Source organism: Polyergus mexicanus, unplaced genomic scaffold, assembly GCF_030449975.1.
Source record: "Polyergus mexicanus isolate NDT 795.1 unplaced genomic scaffold, iyPolMexi1.0 SCAF_14, whole genome shotgun sequence".
In the NCBI taxonomy this organism is placed as follows: domain Eukaryota; kingdom Metazoa; phylum Arthropoda; class Insecta; order Hymenoptera; family Formicidae; genus Polyergus; species Polyergus mexicanus.
This window is the reverse complement of record NW_027223334.1, coordinates 457,851-475,156: the sequence shown is the minus strand read 5'-3', so window position 1 is coordinate 475,156 and position 17,306 is coordinate 457,851. Positions and strand designations below refer to the sequence as shown.

At 35.0% G+C, this 17,306-nt stretch overlaps 5 protein-coding genes across 7 annotated transcripts; 3 read left to right on the top strand and 2 right to left on the bottom strand.

Moving 5' to 3' along the window:
- The first annotated feature begins 753 nt into the window (after positions 1 to 753).
- On the top strand, positions 754 to 4,061 carry Rab40 (RAS oncogene family member Rab40). The gene is made up of 4 exons (XM_070307173.1): positions 754 to 1,181; positions 1,386 to 1,579; positions 1,666 to 1,888; positions 1,974 to 4,061. Exons 1-4 carry the CDS (start codon positions 1,022 to 1,024, stop codon positions 2,282 to 2,284), a joined length of 888 nt encoding a protein of 295 aa, XP_070163274.1. The 5' UTR covers positions 754 to 1,021; the 3' UTR covers positions 2,285 to 4,061.
- A 65-nt stretch (positions 4,062 to 4,126) lies between these two features.
- On the bottom strand, positions 4,127 to 7,801 carry LOC138939411 (glucose-induced degradation protein 4 homolog). Of its 2 annotated transcripts, none has more exons than XR_011447841.1 (4): positions 7,233 to 7,801; positions 6,754 to 6,921; positions 6,371 to 6,668; positions 4,127 to 6,264 (listed from the first exon to the last, which is right to left on the bottom strand). XR_011447841.1 is itself a non-coding variant. In XM_070307172.1 (4 exons), the coding sequence occupies exons 1-4, from the start codon at positions 7,377 to 7,379 to the stop codon at positions 6,201 to 6,203; spliced, it is 612 nt and encodes a 203-aa protein (XP_070163273.1). In that variant the 5' UTR covers positions 7,380 to 7,798; the 3' UTR covers positions 4,135 to 6,200. The 2 variants fall into 2 exon arrangements, 1 of the variants encoding a protein (XP_070163273.1); XM_070307172.1 differs by having other exon boundaries at positions 4,135 to 6,264; positions 6,436 to 6,668; positions 7,233 to 7,798.
- A 321-nt stretch (positions 7,802 to 8,122) lies between these two features.
- Inc (BTB/POZ domain-containing protein inc) lies at positions 8,123 to 12,112 on the top strand. 2 transcript variants are annotated; one of them, XM_070307406.1, is made up of 4 exons: positions 8,123 to 8,551; positions 8,711 to 9,007; positions 10,043 to 10,171; positions 11,844 to 12,112. In XM_070307406.1, the coding sequence occupies exons 1-4, from the start codon at positions 8,342 to 8,344 to the stop codon at positions 11,871 to 11,873; spliced, it is 666 nt and encodes a 221-aa protein (XP_070163507.1). In that variant the 5' UTR covers positions 8,123 to 8,341; the 3' UTR covers positions 11,874 to 12,112. The 2 variants fall into 2 exon arrangements, with proteins under 2 accessions (XP_070163507.1, XP_070163506.1); XM_070307405.1 differs by lacking the exon at positions 11,844 to 12,112 and having other exon boundaries at positions 10,043 to 11,345.
- Positions 12,113 to 12,668: 556 nt separating this feature from the next.
- Lamtor2 (Late endosomal/lysosomal adaptor, MAPK and MTOR activator 2) lies at positions 12,669 to 16,306 on the bottom strand. The gene is made up of 3 exons (XM_070307409.1): positions 15,521 to 16,306; positions 15,097 to 15,259; positions 12,669 to 15,028 (listed from the first exon to the last, which is right to left on the bottom strand). The coding sequence occupies exons 1-3, from the start codon at positions 15,586 to 15,588 to the stop codon at positions 14,879 to 14,881; spliced, it is 381 nt and encodes a 126-aa protein (XP_070163510.1). The 5' UTR covers positions 15,589 to 16,306; the 3' UTR covers positions 12,669 to 14,878.
- LOC138939542 (coiled-coil-helix-coiled-coil-helix domain-containing protein 2-like) lies at positions 16,153 to 17,227 on the top strand. Its single transcript, XM_070307408.1, has 3 exons — positions 16,153 to 16,311; positions 16,511 to 16,887; positions 16,996 to 17,227. Exons 1-3 carry the CDS (start codon positions 16,271 to 16,273, stop codon positions 17,004 to 17,006), a joined length of 429 nt encoding a protein of 142 aa, XP_070163509.1. The 5' UTR covers positions 16,153 to 16,270; the 3' UTR covers positions 17,007 to 17,227.
- Positions 17,228 to 17,306: the final 79 nt, after the last annotated feature.

The window sequence follows — 17,306 nt, the reverse complement described above, 5'->3', positions numbered from 1 at the left end:
AGATTATTATTTCACTTCTTCATCTTTCTACGATGAGATAGATGTAAATTAATTTACTTCAATTATGTAAAAAAAAAAAAAAAAATTTAAGCAGGAGAGTCACACGTACCGATAACAACCGATTACATTTCAATCGATAAGCGCGCTATATATATATATATATAGTTTGACATAACCAATCAGATTCTACTATTTCTCTTATCCCATTTACATATACGATTTAACCGCTACTCGCATGATCGCGTAATAAATAATTATATCGACAGAGAAATTGACCAATCGCCATCGAAATTCCGAATAGTCGATTGAATGCCTGTTCTTTTTATCATCAGCTGTTTTTCATCGTTTATTTTTCTTCTCTTTTTCTTTTTTCCATTTTATATATATCTATCCCTATAGAAATTCCTATATAGTCTAAAAAATAATATACTTTTAATAGTAAAATAGTGATTAATTTTGATCCGGGACGGATCAAAATTCGTTCACTCGAAAACGCTGCTAAAGAATCGCCCGGCGCGATATCGAACACACTCGACCTTCGGAAATTTCGCGCACCTCGCGACTCGCGTGCAGGGTGCAGGGGAGTCTGGAGAGAGAGAGAGAGAGAGAGAGAGGGAGCGAGCAGCGGTGGCAGGGATAAGCGCGAAAACAGCGGAGAGCGGAGAAAGTGTGGAGTCGTACAGTTTTGTTTTGTTATGATTCGTGTCGCAATCGACGGCGTAGAGTGTCTATATCGCCAACGAAAGGGTGAGGGCGGACAAGCGCGGGCGGGAAGAGCGCGATCTCGATCGTTCCGACCGGGATCCTAGATGAGAGAGTCTACGCGACGATCCCGCAAAACGCGATACCATGCGATAGCTTTCGCCGAGGGACGCTCGTCGAGATCGTCGTCGAGGTGGTCGGCGTCAAGGTGGTGGATCCCGTTCGCGAATACGGGGAGAAACGTAACAGCGGGCAGGTGGGCGAGCGTCGTTCCGTGGGTCACCCGCAGTATGCTCAGGGTGTACGACGGGCGGATATTATGGCTGCAGGTGAGGCCAGCACGGCGAAGCCTCGTCAAGAGAAACAGTACGACTATCTGCTCAAGTTTCTCTTGGTGGGCGACAGCGACGTCGGCAAGCAGGAGATCTTGAGCGGCCTCGAGGACGGCGCCGCGGAGTCGCCGTTCTGCAGTGGCAGCGGTACGTTGTCTATCCCTTAGAGTTCTCCCTTCACTCGCTGCGTCGTCTCTCCTGGGCAATTGACAAATTGCGTTAATATATTGAATCGAGAAAGAAGAGAGTATAAAGTAATCGTATAACGAATGTGGCTTTTTCTACCGTGTTTCTTTAACGAAACTTGTTTGACATTAGTTACGTCAGGCTTATTATTTATTACCCTTTCAGCTTACAAAACTACTACTATTCTACTGGATGGGAAACGTGTAAAGCTGCAGCTATGGGATACATCGGGCCAAGGTAGATTCTGCACGATCATTCGATCTTATTCTAGAGGTGCTCAGGGTATACTCTTGGTGTACGATATTACCAACAAATGGTCCTTTGACGGCATCGATAGGTGGCTAAAAGAAGTGGAAGAGGTTAGCGACGAAATCTACAATTTTCTAATTATATATAACAGGAGGTGGACAAAAATGTATCTATTGATGGACTTGAAATTGTATAGCATGCGCCTGGAGTACCAAAAGTATTGGTTGGCAATCGTCTGCACTTGGCTTTCAAGAGACAAGTGGGGGAACGAGATGCGGAGACTTACGCAGCTAAAAATCGAATGGCATTTTTCGAAGTCTCGCCTCTCTGCGACTTCAATATTCGCGAGAGCTTCTCAGAGCTCTCTCGCATGGCGTTGCATAGGAACGGCATGGAAAGATTATGGCGATCGAATAAAGGTATCCTATATCGCAATCAATTTGAAATCCCTTCCTGAATTGACATTTTTTACAAGAAAAAGATATATAATTTGAATCTTTACAGTGCTCAGCCTGCAAGAATTGGCATGTCGCGCGATAGTGGCTCGGACAACGGTTTACGGTATCGATCAATTACCGTTGCCCAAGTCGATCAAATCGCACCTGAAATCGTACGCTATGACAACCACGACCCAGTTACGCTATAACGGCAATCGTTCGTCAAGTTCCAGCAAGAATCTGGGATCGCATCATCGGAAGCTGCGCTTCGTCGGGGTGGGTCACAACAACGGATTGTCGACGCCCGGAAGTTCGCCCGGCAGCATTACCGATTCTCGTACAAGTTGCGTCGGTCGCAATTCCTGCACAGTGTCTTGAAAATGACAGAGAGGGAAGAGATCAGGGTAGAGCGGTTACTTACAAAACGACACTCGGCACAATCGGGCCTTCTTCCTTCATTTCCCCATTTCTGTCGAGAATACAAACGCTCGTTTTGCGATTATTTCATAATTGATATAATGATTACTGTTAGATTACTCTACGAGAGGCAGTATAAATATATACAATTCTCCAATTTGTCACTTGCCAATGATCGCTTGGACGGGTACTCGTGTTGCGTTTATTACGAGACACGTTTCATATCATATAGTATATATATTTTCACATTCGCAAACAAATTATTCACATGCACAAATGATTACAATGAACGGTTTACGAGCTTAAGAGAGGCAAACTATTATATACCCGTGCCATTCGCGAGATAAAGAAAGAAAAAAACGTTACGGTATACAAGCAGGGAAAGAAATCCTTAAATGTTATTATTAAGTGTATATCATATTACACGGTATTACATCGATCAGAACTCGTACGGATTTCTCTATCGCGAAAGAGAACGCATTAAGAGACTACAAAGTAAAAAATATACACATCCGATATATCAGCCGGTATACATTATGCGATTCGCGCTAGTGTGCCTATATTTTTAAATCTATGTAAGTCGCTTTGTTGTTTTGGCCGTTGTTGGAAAAGTAACCCCCTCCTCCTTCTCCACAAACGTATCTCTCTGTGCAAAATATTCTTTCTTTGATCATAAGCTTATAAAAACGGAGAGTAATGAATTGAAAAAAAGTACAAGTTTGCTAAGTCTACAATGGTTGTGGTGTAGACTAATGATGATAGTGTAAGCATAGAACGTTTAGAGCAGCTAACTCGAGATATATTAGCAATATATATATATATATATATATATGATAAATATATGTATATATATTTTCACTTGCTCGTATCCTCATGGAAATCTTTTTATCCGAAACTACCGATCACCGACCGTGGAAGAGCATATATTTTTTAAGGAGACGGTTTTACAAAGAGCAATAAAATTAGCTCTTTCTACGGCACAACTTTTTACATTATATTACATCGATCGCGATCGGACAATTTCCTTAGTGTTTTATTTCGCTCGTGTGAATTTTAAAATGCGCAAAGTGGTGTTTTTCTCCACGTTTAACGAAACTCCCCAAAGTATGTTATTTAAAAGTATTGTCTTATTTAATTTCACCTAAATATAAATTTACTTGTACAGTGTAAGATTGCAGGAGATGCGTTTGTGTGTATTGTATAGATAGATAGAACACACTCGATCTCTAACGGTATATATCTGTAACAAATTGCTCGATGCCAGGAAAGCACATGAGATGTATTTATATTATGTTAGATTTAACTAAATTATATTATGTGTATATATAAAAATAAAACTATTATATTATAATATTGTTTTATATGAACATAACACACAATGTGCTTACTTGTCTGTGAGATGTAATTGAATAAACTTAACTTGTCATTGTACACATTATGCGATGCATGTAATCAGTATGTAAAAATTTCAAACGGATTTCCTACTTTAAACCAAATCTTCCTTAATAAATGGTTCACGTTAATCGTGTATACATATTTTGTCACAAAAGAGAATAAAATAATTCATATATCTATATATATATATAAATAATTGGTAAGGGGCCACATGCAGCATATACTTGAGAAAAGGAAAGACAGAAAATGCCGTTCTCTTTGCCAAAATGCTTCGAGTTTAATAATAAAACATTAATTTTGTTGGAAGATGGAGAGTCTATTCTCTCCATATACTTTTTACTATGTTTATACACATATATATACATATATATATATATATATATATATATATATATATATATAATAAACACATTTCTAATCTTATTTATTATTGTTGATTAAATTAATTAATTAACATTAAAAAGTTAACTATTTTAATAATTTAATCAAAATTTCTTATTCTATTAAATAAAATTGGCAAAATTGTCTTCCTCGCAACATATTGTAACATTATTTTTTTCTTATTAATCTGAGTATTCCAACGACAATTACATTCAAATTGTAGTAACAGCAAATCGTAATCTGTGACTGTTCGATTTATATTCATTTAAATTTCTATCTGTTTCAGTTTAAAACATATATATAGTTGTACAATGAAAATAAATGGAATATTTATGAACATATGTATGTCATGTAAAACACATTTCAACAATCCCTTCATAAATTGTGGAGTAAATATAGTGTTAGAGTAAATCAATACGATATTTCGTATTTTATGTAATGCTCTTAACAAGATTTAAAGTTAAACTCGTTTAGCGCTCGAAAATAATTAGTTCCGCAAAGTTAGCAAAGAAAAGAAAAAGAAAGGGGAAAAAAAAATTGAAAGACTAATTCTATATAGACTCAAATGTTACATTTTGCAAAGCATATTTATAACTGTTATCATCAACTAAGATAAATATTCTTCTTAAAGAAACATAACAATGTATAGTTCACAAATAAAAATGTGATAACAGTAAATTTTATAATAAAATTCGGCTTAACATAATTAACAATAATTTATAGAGAGCGAGTGTATATATATTTAGAAGATATCTGATATTATATTAATTATACATCTTACGTATGCTTTACGTTTTCCATCATCTGATTTGTGACCGTTCGCTATGCGAATTTGTCGATTTGATTCATTATAATTAGTAATAAACATGCTTTTTATTGTTTCATTAGTTTCTGAGTATTTGAAGAGATTATTTAGCACAGATATATATAAAAAAAATTATTAGTACTTAACAATGCTAATAAACATAATATCGAAAATATAATATAATAGAATATAACATGTGCTGTTTAAAATATCAATATATCACTGGTGATTAAAAATATTTTCATAAACGCAAATGAAAGCTGTAGTATGCCAATATAAATTTAGGATAAGCTACACATTATTCATTACAATCTGTAAATTTATACATATTCGTATATATATATTATGATAATGTGCTTATCATAATAGAGCATTATCTGCCTAAGAAGAAATTGATATATTTAATTAACACTTAATTATATAAAACATGATGACAAGTTTTATAAACAGCCAACATATGTGCGCCTAATATCTATTCTTAAAAAGTATACATATATTTTATATATGTATATATAAATTATTAAATAAAGATCAATCGCGTAAAATAAATAAATAATCTCGATTTAGCTTTCGCGATCATCATTCTTTTTTTTTTCTTTTTTTTTCTTTTTTTTTACGACATACGTACAGCTTCATTCAGACAACAAGTACACCTGATCTTCCATAATATAGCAGACAGATCTCATAAACTCTCAAATAAAATAAAATAAAAATAATTTTTTAATTGCATAATTACTCTTTTATCGCATTTAGTCAACCTCTTAAAAATATAAAGTTTTGAGCTTATATATCCCCCTCATTTTACACGTAACTATAAATACATATACTATATATATCCTTCCCGTTAGTTATTAAACTGAATGTTTGACGTCGCAATATTTTATTTAAATCGCAATAACAAACATAAACAAATATCATAAAATCCTTCTGTCACATTGCGAGTAATAAATACCAAAATTAAAAATGATATGTCTCTCAGATAATTTATTTCGACAAAAAATCATTTTACAATGGTAGAATAATTAATCTGTAATCAATTGTATCACTCAAGCACTAAATAGGCACTCCGCAATCCTCGTCTTTTACGATTCTTAGCATAATCGACTAAGAAGAATATTATCAAATTCTAAATTCTTTTTGCTCCGAATCTCTTCAAAATTATGAAGAGTGTCATGGTTAATAAATCAATTTATTACGACATGTACCGATAAATCGATTGGGAAATTTTTATGAGATCTGTGTGCTAGAAGAGAAAAGACACGAATGTCACGAGATATCTCGGCAAAAGTATGGACTTCACCTGAACTCATAGATTTGTATACTGTGCTCCGGAACGTGTCTCAAATTCAAGGACTGATACCTGAAACATAATACAAAATTATTTTTGATTATATATTTCATCAATCGTATACATATTTGATATGCTTTTTTGAATACGTTTCGCATATTAAAAGATCAAATATTACCGATTAAGTTTCAGTGTTATCCAGTTTTTAACTTATAATAGATGCACACTTGTGTATTGTTTTACCATTCGGAGCTACGATGATAATAAAAGCCCTCTATTGTGGCGGCGGATTTCTGGAAGCAAATGTAGTAGAATCCCGCAAAGGAGGCACCATTAATATCTTTGATCGTGTGATCGGGAACTAAAAAGTGCTCCTTCCATCTCATAAATACAAAGTCCGTTCCCTTCAGCGCCTCGTAATCAAATGTATCCGAATTGAATGTTTTGGCATATTGGCAGAACGACTCAAACTTACTCTGCGACAGGAATAATAAGAAAGTCAATACACACAATTGGCGATAACCCGAGGATAGCAATGGTCATCGGGAGATAAGTACAGACCCAGTGTTTCTTGTCAACATCTTCGTCCGCGTCCCACTTGCGGGTGAGGAACGGGTATTTTTTCGATATAATTTCGCCGTCAAAAAACGTCGTCAATGTCGGAAATTCCTCGGTCAAGCCTTTGATTTTCAAATATCCGCACAGGTAACTGTTCTCCTCGTCTACGTGCTGTAACATCAAATGCGATATTGATTACACGCGAATCGATCTAATGGGACAATAATCGGATCCGTCTTTCAGGCACCGTGACAAATGGTCAACAACTCGTGACAACGATCTACGTCGCGAGCGAACACGCGCGGGTCAACGACATCGTTCTGTCATCCTGCGATCGGGACGAGATACGAGATGAGAGCGTCGTAAAAAAACAAATTCATTACGGTAGAATTTCGCGTTCTCCAATTTGGAAAAGGGCAATTTCACAAAAAATTAACGGCGCAATTGGCGGAGAGAACGGGGAAAGGGGAAAGGTGGCTAACCTGCAAAACCACCTCTACGTCGTAGCTGTTGCCCTTGGACTTTTGCGAACCCTGAAAGCGCGAGCCGTTGTATAACAGGGACTTGGTGACACCGGGCTGTTTCGAGTTCGCGGGCGGCGGCGGTATCGCGTCGACCTTCACCGGCATCCTTCGTACGGTGGTGCCTGGAAACGAACACACGACAGCTAGCACACGACGTTCAACGCTCCTTGTCCACGACTACGGCGACGACGGCGACGACGACGGCGACGACGACGACGACGACGACGACGACGACGCGTGACGCGGCGCCCCGCATATCACGATGAGGAGAGACCGTGTGTCGCGATGACTGCCGGTAATCCGCGGGATATATGGATGCTTTTATGCGCGAGTCTCGAACCCAGACGACGACGATGACAGATCCTTATTTACATGTCGCAGGCCGAGAAACGAATTTCTCGAAAAATCTCTCCGTTTCCCCAGCCAATATCGCGCCTTCCGTCCCGTCGACGTTATTTCCTCGCACCAGCTTTCCCCCTCGCAAACTCTTATCGCGCCGGAATCAGCCGGAAAACGGTCCCTTTCACACGTCGCTCGAAATAACGAGCAAATAACGAGGAACGAGGCTCCAACTTCGCGCGTATGCTCGAAAAATATGGCGGCCGTTCAAATTCGTACATAGACACGCGCGATATCGGACGCGCGTAAAATATTACGATATTGAACATTTCGCGGAAGATAATCGCGATAATGACAGTCGGGGATGATCGTTCCTTGCGGAAGTAACGTACCCGAAAAAGAAAAAAACTACGTCCTCCTTTAAATACCCCCGCCTTAAACCCGGACGCGTTCTCTCGTATACGTCTTGGCGCCAAAATTGACGCAATATTCGCGCATGCGCACGAAAATCGATAGAGTAACGTAACGGACGAGGCTGCGAATTTCTATCGCGCGCTCGTAAAATTATCTACCGATTGTTAAACGGATCGGTGGATATCCTCGATTCCCTGGAATATATCGTACTTCGCGATTAGACGCGATCAAACGGATTTAGACGTCGCGCTGACTACATCCGTCGCGAGGATGCTCGTTCCGGGAACTCTAACCTAATCCTAAGCGTCTCTTTAATGTCAATTGATGCGAGTATGGCGGATTTCAGGGATACGAATTCGCACGATATGACAGAGAATCGTGTCGGCAAGCGGTGCAATGATCAGTGGGTGCGATTGAACGTCGGTGGAACGTATTTTTTAACGGCCAAGACCACCCTGGCGAGAGATCCCAACTCCTTTCTCTACCGGCTCTGTCAGGAAGACTCGGATCTTATTTCGGACAGGGTTAGTTGATCTCTTACCGGGAATTTCAAATAAATCCTCTCGATTAAATAACGTGCGCGTATTTATGTCAGCGTTGACATGTCGGACGAATCGGTCAAACCTCCCCCGCGAGGTTCCCGCCCCAAATGGTAACATGATAGTAGACGCTTTGTTTTTAAGGACGAAACGGGAGCGTATCTGATTGACCGCGACCCAACGTACTTCAGTCCAGTGTTAAATTATCTACGTCACGGCAAATTGGTCATAAATAAGGATTTAACGGAAGAGGGTGTACTGGAGGAAGCGGAGTTTTATAACATCACCGAACTCATTCGGTTAGTCAAAGAAAGAATCATATTGAGGGACACTAGACCGCAGAGGGATTCCAAAAAGCACGTTTATAGAGTTCTCCAGTGTCACGAGGATGAATTAACGCAAATGGTGTCCACAATGTCGGACGGATGGCGATTCGAACAGGTATACCGGTGTACTTGTTCAATTTATATCTCGTTAATCACGCACAATTTATATAATTTTCTTTCCCACGCACATTTTATTGGATTTACAATAATAATGGGTGATTGCATAAATTCGTGCTCGATTTAAATATAAACTTCAATAGATTATATTTTAGAGATAACACTTTTATTAATCAATTATATAGTCTCCATTCTTTTCTACAATGGTTTTCCAACGATCTATAAGCTTGTCGATTCCATTTTTGAAGAAAGAACTTGGTTTTTCTTGAAAAAGGTTTGTAAAGTGGTTTTCGACAGCTTCCTCGGAATTGAGATTCTTGCCATTTAAACTATTCTGCAAAGACCGGAACAGATAAAAATCTGAAGGCGCAATATCTGGAGAATGTGGCGGGTGCTGCAGAATTTCCCATTGCAACTCCTGCAGCTTATTCCTTTCAGTCAGGAGATGCGGCACCCACGTATCAAGCTTGGAAATGTATCCAAGCTTTTTTAAATGACGAAAAGCGGTTGAATTATCGATGTTCAGCCTCTCAGCAATATCCTCAGTTGTAATCCTTGGGTTTCTTTCCACTAAGACATGCACAATGTCATCATCAATGCCAGAAGGCCGTCCAGAGCGGGTTTGATCCTCCATGTTGAAATCACCATTTCGAAATCTGCCAAACCACTTTTTGACTGTTCGGAGAGCAGGAGCACGGTCCAAATAAACGCTTTGAATATTTTTTTGTGCAACACTCACGCCTTTCCGAAATTCATATAGCATTACATGCCGCAAATGCACTTTTCGTTCTCCATTTTTAATGATTTCTCTTATGCATAAATGGACTTATCTAAACAATGTCTGACGCTAAATTGACATAAGACAACGTCATCTATTCGGTATAAGCAACAATTACCACACGAAAACAATAGAACTCCGCCATGCAGCAACTTAATGCCATTTATGAAAATCGGGCACGAACTTATGCAATCATCTAATATTTCTCGTCTATTTATCCTTTATTTTATTTCATTCTTTTTTTTCTTTTTTTAGTTAATCAACATAGGTTCTCAATATAACTATGGTAATGACGATCACGCTGAATTTCTGTGTGTCGTAAGCCGAGAATACGGAGCTAGTCAGCTCAGCAGTAAGGAAGAGGAGTCCACGGATCGTGTCAAGGTACCGCTATCCTATTCGACTGTTTCCCATTCTTATTTGAGCCAAAGTAGTCACGGCTAATGCGACTATTTTATGTTTTTGTTGTATCCTAAACTAGTATATAGTAATCATAGATTTATTAATCGAGATTTAATTTACATTCTTACTAAATATCTTCACTGTCTAAGTGAAAATTACATATTTTCTAAATATCTGTGTCGGTATCGTTATTCCATGTTGGGTCGCATGAGATATTAATTGAAGCGATAAATATCTAACTACTTCTTCAGCTGGGAACACAAGCTCTTTCCTGTTTGGAGGGAAGGATTGGATTACAATGAAATTTCCAAGTGCTTTCGTTGCCATAAGTGGCAGAAAATTACCCTGAGATATATCTTTGCAATCCAACATAGATTTTCTCGATTTCTAACATTATCGTGAAATCAAATAACGCAACTTTTATTAATTTTGACAAAATTAAATAAAATAGTATTATTTTTATATTAACACGTTGCCTAAACTGACTGACATACACAGTTGTGGGTTGGGTAGAAAGCCAAAGATAAGCTTTATCGCTACATGTATGAAAAATAAGATATATATATACATTTACAATAAGACATAAAATTTTACTTCCTATCCTATCGATCGTGCTTGTTTCAGCAATACATTTCTATATATATTTTGTATATCTATATTTTTCTGCAATATTTTTGACAGTTGCTCAAAATTATTTTGTTTGTATGAAAAAAGAATTTTTTTGCAGATGTAAAATATATTTTTAACGACAGATATTTTTATTAGGTGGCTTCATTTCTTCTGCAAGTAAAATTTCAGAACAAAGATCCATCTATATAGAATCAAATTTTGTTTTGTCTTTTATGTTTTGTATATATGTTTCTATACATATCTAGTGCTTTAAATACACACACACACACACACACACACATATATATATATATATATACACACATTATTAAAGTCGTATTAATTGAAAAAAAATCACCAAATAGTCTATGAAACTGAGAGGCCTCTTCGCATGTTGAGCATGTTCTGCCTCTGATATTTGTTGTATGTACCATATTATTATTATTATTATTATTCTTATTATTATTATTATTATTATTATTATTATTATTATTATTATTATGTACCGCATGCCGTTCTTTAAATAAAGAATTTTTTCTTTCATTGGTTTGGTTACTTTATGACCTGTGACCTGCATGAATCATTGTTGCATGCTAAATTATTCATTGTACATTATGTCCATTATGTGAGTCCATAAGAATAATTTGTCCATCCTGTATATTTTTTTATCGGAAACTCATATATATATATATATATATATATATAATTTATTTATATATGATATAAAAGATAAAATTTCTCTTAAATTAAAATATACATGTACTAAAATATATATATATCATATGGGGTTGCTTTTCGATAAGGGTAGCTTTCGGGAACTTAAACTGCTATAGCTATAGTTGTAGATTAGCATATACTCGGGTATTTCTTATTTTTTATTAATTTATATGGCGCAACAATGTAACAGAGGCGGAACAATATTTTTGATAATAAAAATTTGTATAATTTTAATACCCCATTGCAATTCGTAACTAGAATTAAGTATTATAATTATTAAGTGACTAATACGTTTTTATTAAGATTAGACTATTGAATTGCATTCTAGGTTTTGCAGCAGAAGGGTTCACGCATGTAATGTCTAGATCCGCCCTTGTTTTCCTTTGCCTCCTTTAGTTTGATCAACTACGCTGCGACAAGATACGAAGACTGTTCTTTTCTTTTCTTTGTTTTACATTTAAAGTGTTAAATTGTAAAATTGGAAACTCTATTTCCATTATACTCTCTCTATTCCTAGATAATGTTAATCTACAGGGACATTACTGTGCAAAGGATAAAGAAATTTTATAGTATATGTATTTATTACATAGCACAGGATATATATATATATATATATATATGTATGTATTGTACATGAAGCTTTAAAAACCGAAAGTATCTATTATTAATTTATTCCTCTTCATTAACAAGTGTATCCAGAAAGAAAAAATGTCGATCTCACGAAAGGGATATAGTTTAATAATTTCATACAGTTTATATACAGATATGTAATCGCTATATGACAGATATAAACCTTCCTTTTTCTATAAGCGCATCTATTTGCTTTAAAAGCAGGTACGCTAGCTACATATAGTCAGAGAGTACAGTTACATTATTAATAAATGATATTGTTCCATATTAAATGGCTGCAGTTGTGTTTTAGCTTTATCAAATATTTGTAATAGACAATGATATTTGTCGAGGCAATCGGTTTCGTACCAATGTATCAAATTACCAATTTCTGCGATAATGGTAATTTTTTTCTCTTCGATAGCTACATATGGTAGAAAATTGTCGTTTTTGTACCAAACTGTACAAAAATTCTTTGTCCCACATCCGTGTCCTTATCATAAGATGTCTAAATTACTTATCTTCGCACTGCCGCTATAAAACATAGAAATAATATTTGTACCTAAAACAACGTGATAATTTTCAAAATTCAAAATACATAACTGTAATAAATACGAATATGTAAAACTGACTGTTTACATGTATTGTTAATATGAAAAGAGAGATTTTTTCTAAACAAAGCAATTTTATTACACTACTTATTAAGGATACAGATTTGAGATGTGTAAAAAAAAAAAATAGAGGCTTAATCTCTTTGTAGATGCTATTGTGTGCGAAAGAAAAATTTTAGAGAGCGAGAGAAACCATATTATACAATTTATAAGATTTTGAAATATTCATTGCACAAATATGCATATTTCATATATAGGATACAAAGGATAGAAAAAACAATAGAGACGCGATTTCATTCGCAAATTAATGAAATGCCACGATTGGAAAGAAATTTGCTACTCGTTTTCTTTCATAAATATCTGCACAGTTGCGATATGATTCCCTACATCTGTAATAAATAATATTTGCAACAGATGTAGGTTGTCAATTATCGAAGGCCTATTAAGAAAGTGTCCTATAGATATTACATATATATAAAATCATATTTAAACATGTTGAATGGAAGAACATACGTAATATCGGCTTTTTATAGATGCCATTAGTATATTATAATACATGTGCGAAATTATTATTTCACACACATATACAATATTTTTTTTCATAGATATTATATAAAAGAATACACAGTTCAACAATATTTGCTATTAATTGTTTCAATACAGACAAAAAAAAACTCTACTATAACTATGTCAAGTATCAAATATTTATGCAAACAGTAAGATGTTACAAATTGGCTGGTAATAATTAATTTGATACTATAAAATTTCAGGAATTTTAGGACCAATATTGTTAATCTCGCACACTATGTACAGTATTTTTTAGGCTAATATAAGGCATTATTTTCTAGCTCAAATTCCTATATCTAATCATGAACCTTTAGTAGGTATTAATATCCATTATTATTATATTACACATGCGAAGATATGCCCCTCTTTACTCATATAAAGTTTGTACTTTCATATAGATAGAGAGATTTATAATGATAGATAAATTTATTGTGTGATTATTCAGTGTTTGGCGTTAGGGAACAAAAGATAGTAGTTATATTGGAGACTAGAATTATTATAAAATGATAAACTCTAGATTATTAAGGATAAAGGTGTAAAAAGTTATGGTATACATATATATACAAGTATTTGCACCATATGGTATGATTATTTTCAAATTATGTTGATTTGAGAACTCTCTATTGTTAAATACACATCTTATATGAATATTTACAACAAAAATTTGCAAGTACTTTAATTAATTCTAAATTTAATCTTACTGCACACCTAATGTATTGAATTCGTTTGAAACATACAAATTATTATATTATACACACATACACATATTCTCAATTAAAAATATTTTACTAAACAGATTTCATACACATTTTTATACATACAAACATCTCCATTCTATGTATATCATTGTATGTATACAGATATATTATAACAAAATCAAAAAATTCATTTAATAGTAATTTAAAATATAAGACATTTCTGGTATAATAAAGATATAGAACTTTACAACTTTCTACATGCAATAATTCTCTAGTGTAGTGCAATTCACAATATATAAGTAAGAAACAAAAAAAAATATAGATATTAAATATTGTTAATTATTTTTGGCTAATGCAGTTACAATCTTATATATATAACTCGATAAATTATATAAATTAAATTACAGTAAACCACTTTATATTATAAATAGAATTATTTACGGCAACTGTTGCGACATTACATTATTGATAGGCGAGTTTACATTAAGTAGTTAAGTAGTTTACATATAGCGTGTGATTTGTAAAGTGAGATGAAAAATTAAATGCAAATTGTTTGTATTAATTGTAACTTGTACGAAATAAAAGATTTATTGTACTATTAAAGTTAAGTGGCTCTTGCTCCTATTGTCACTTTTCTCTGTTTCACTTCTTTTCTATGTACGTAACATCTGCAGCATTCCATTTTTAGAATGGTACAAATGTAAATATTAAAAATGGAAATATACACGTACATTAATTCCAAATCAATAAAAAATATATTTATACATTTATACATAGCGTAGTGAGATACAATTATAAGTTCTCACAAACAATCAATAAAAAGCATAAAAGGATAAATTTGAGCACAATATCTCCAGATAAATTCCTAAAAACAAATCTCAAGGCATATTTGCTATTGTTTTTAAGGGTTGATCGAGATACATAGCCAACGCCTGTGCTTTTTCTCGTAACAATCCAAATCCTACATTTTCTTTTGCATATAAACATAAGAGCAAGTTAGCTACTTCTGTAATAACTACTTTTCCTTCCTGTGAATTGGAAAGAATATGAAAAATTCTTAACGTGTAAAATAATAAAAAAATTGATATATCATTACCATGCAATCCATTAGAACATAATGTAATTCATCTTCCTTAAAGGCGTTCCTTCCATTCTTTTCATAAGCTGTCCAAATATTACTTGTAATAGCAGCTGTAACTCTAGCATCTTTATCTCCGTAACCACTATATGCTAATAATCCTCCATCTCTGTTAAGTAATCTGAAACATTATACATTAAATAGAAATAAGTATTTATAATAAATTCACATAAGTACTATATAAATTATAAAGATAATCACACTGCATACATAAAATAAGAATATACACGAGTATATATGCGATATTCTTATTTTATCGACTTGAACAAATTGTGTGCGAAATGTTCTTTAAAATATTACAAACAAAAATTTACTGATAAATTGTTTGCAGAAAATAAAATTATCTATTAAAAACGTTATCCTTTTCAAAATTCTTACTCACAAAGTATTCTCCACGCCCCCAGTGTTAGCTTGACTTAACACCTGCGTGAGAGCTTTTGGCTTCAACATATTTTTGCTATTTTGTTATTAAATTCTATTTAATTATTATATATACAAATAAAAATATATAAAAATGTTTAGTATTATATACGGTGCAACGTGTGTATAAAATTTATTTCAATTTCCTGGTTTTAAAATCAGCTGTTATCACTGTATGAATTGCATGTATAAATTGGACGTGATCAACAAACTGTCACAAACGTCATATAATGAGGGATGTAATTATGATCGTGGAGAGAATTTAATCATATAATGCATATTTTCAAGATGCGCTTCTTCTTTTTTTCGCAACGCTCGATTCTCTATCTCTATCTTATAGCCCGTTTACATGGGAACGTATCAATAGGTATGTTCACGTTGCATGTGAATAAATCGGGAAAAGAAAACAACACGGAAACATTCTTTATTACGATATTATTCACGTGAGGAAATTGTAAAAAGTTCCATAAAGATTCGTTGTTTATTTATAATATATATATATATATTTAGAGAGAAAGAGTCACGCTCACGTGAGAACGTTCAAGAAATTTCTGGACGCCCTCTGTTCCACTTATTATATTATAATCCCAGCATTACGCAGCATCTAGTGTAGTTCGTCGAACGTGGTCGAGCGATCGAGTCCAAAGTTCAGGTTCGCGCATTGCGAGAATATCTTTCTTCACTTCGCTGATCGATCCAATAAGAAAGAAAAATGCCACGACGTGGACGTGCTGCCGCGCCTCCTCCAAGAAAGTAAGCCCAATACAATTCAAAATTACATTGATATTGATAATTTGTCATTTGCGCTAGTGCCCTTAAGTGTTACATCATAATCGCGGTCTTCGACGTAGAAACTTTAAATGTCCGCGATCGCGTCATCATTTGCATGCGCATCGTATCGAGTTCTATGAATTTTGTCTCCAACCTTCGTCAAAAATTCTTTTCGTTTCAGCGTCAGGCCGGCAGCGGCTGCACCCGCACCATCCCGACTTCCAGCTCAGGCTCCACCAACGGCACCCATGGTAGCACAGCCGCAGCAGCCGTCCCTCATGGGCCAAATGGCCGCCACTGCTGGCGGTGTAGCCATCGGTTCCGCCGTGGGACATACCATCGGTCACGCCATGACTGGACTTTTCAGCGGAGGATCCAGCGAAACCGCTGCTGCTCCCGCTGCAGCACCGGCTACGGCTCAAGCCGCTCCGGCACCAGCCACCGGAGCCGCTTGCTCATGGGAGATTAAACAGTTTCTGGAATGCGCCCAGAATCAGTCTGATCTGAGCCTGTGCGAAGGATTCAACGAGGCACTGCGTCAATGCAAAGTTGCCAATAGTCAGTAAACTTATTCGCTGATCTTATCTTTTTTAATATTGTTATTTTTATAGACAATTCTGTGTGACAAAATGAGATTTCTAATTGTCTTATGCTTTCCGTTTTCAGATGTTATCTAAATTGACGTAGGAAACGAAGAATCTAGAAACACTAGGTGAAATTAAAGTACACGTTCTACGCTCCAATCCTATAGATTATGCAGCGAAAAATTCTGTTTATTTTTATCGTTATATGTATCGGTACTGTTAATGTAATATAAAACAGTCCAAAATTCTAATCTATGTTTTAGTACACAAGTTTTAGAAGATCAATAAATTATATTTGTTTAAATTTTATACAAGTGACACCCGCTTGTAACGTTCCCTAAACTATACATATAAAAATTGTATGTAACAATAGCATGATTTTGAAAAATGCAA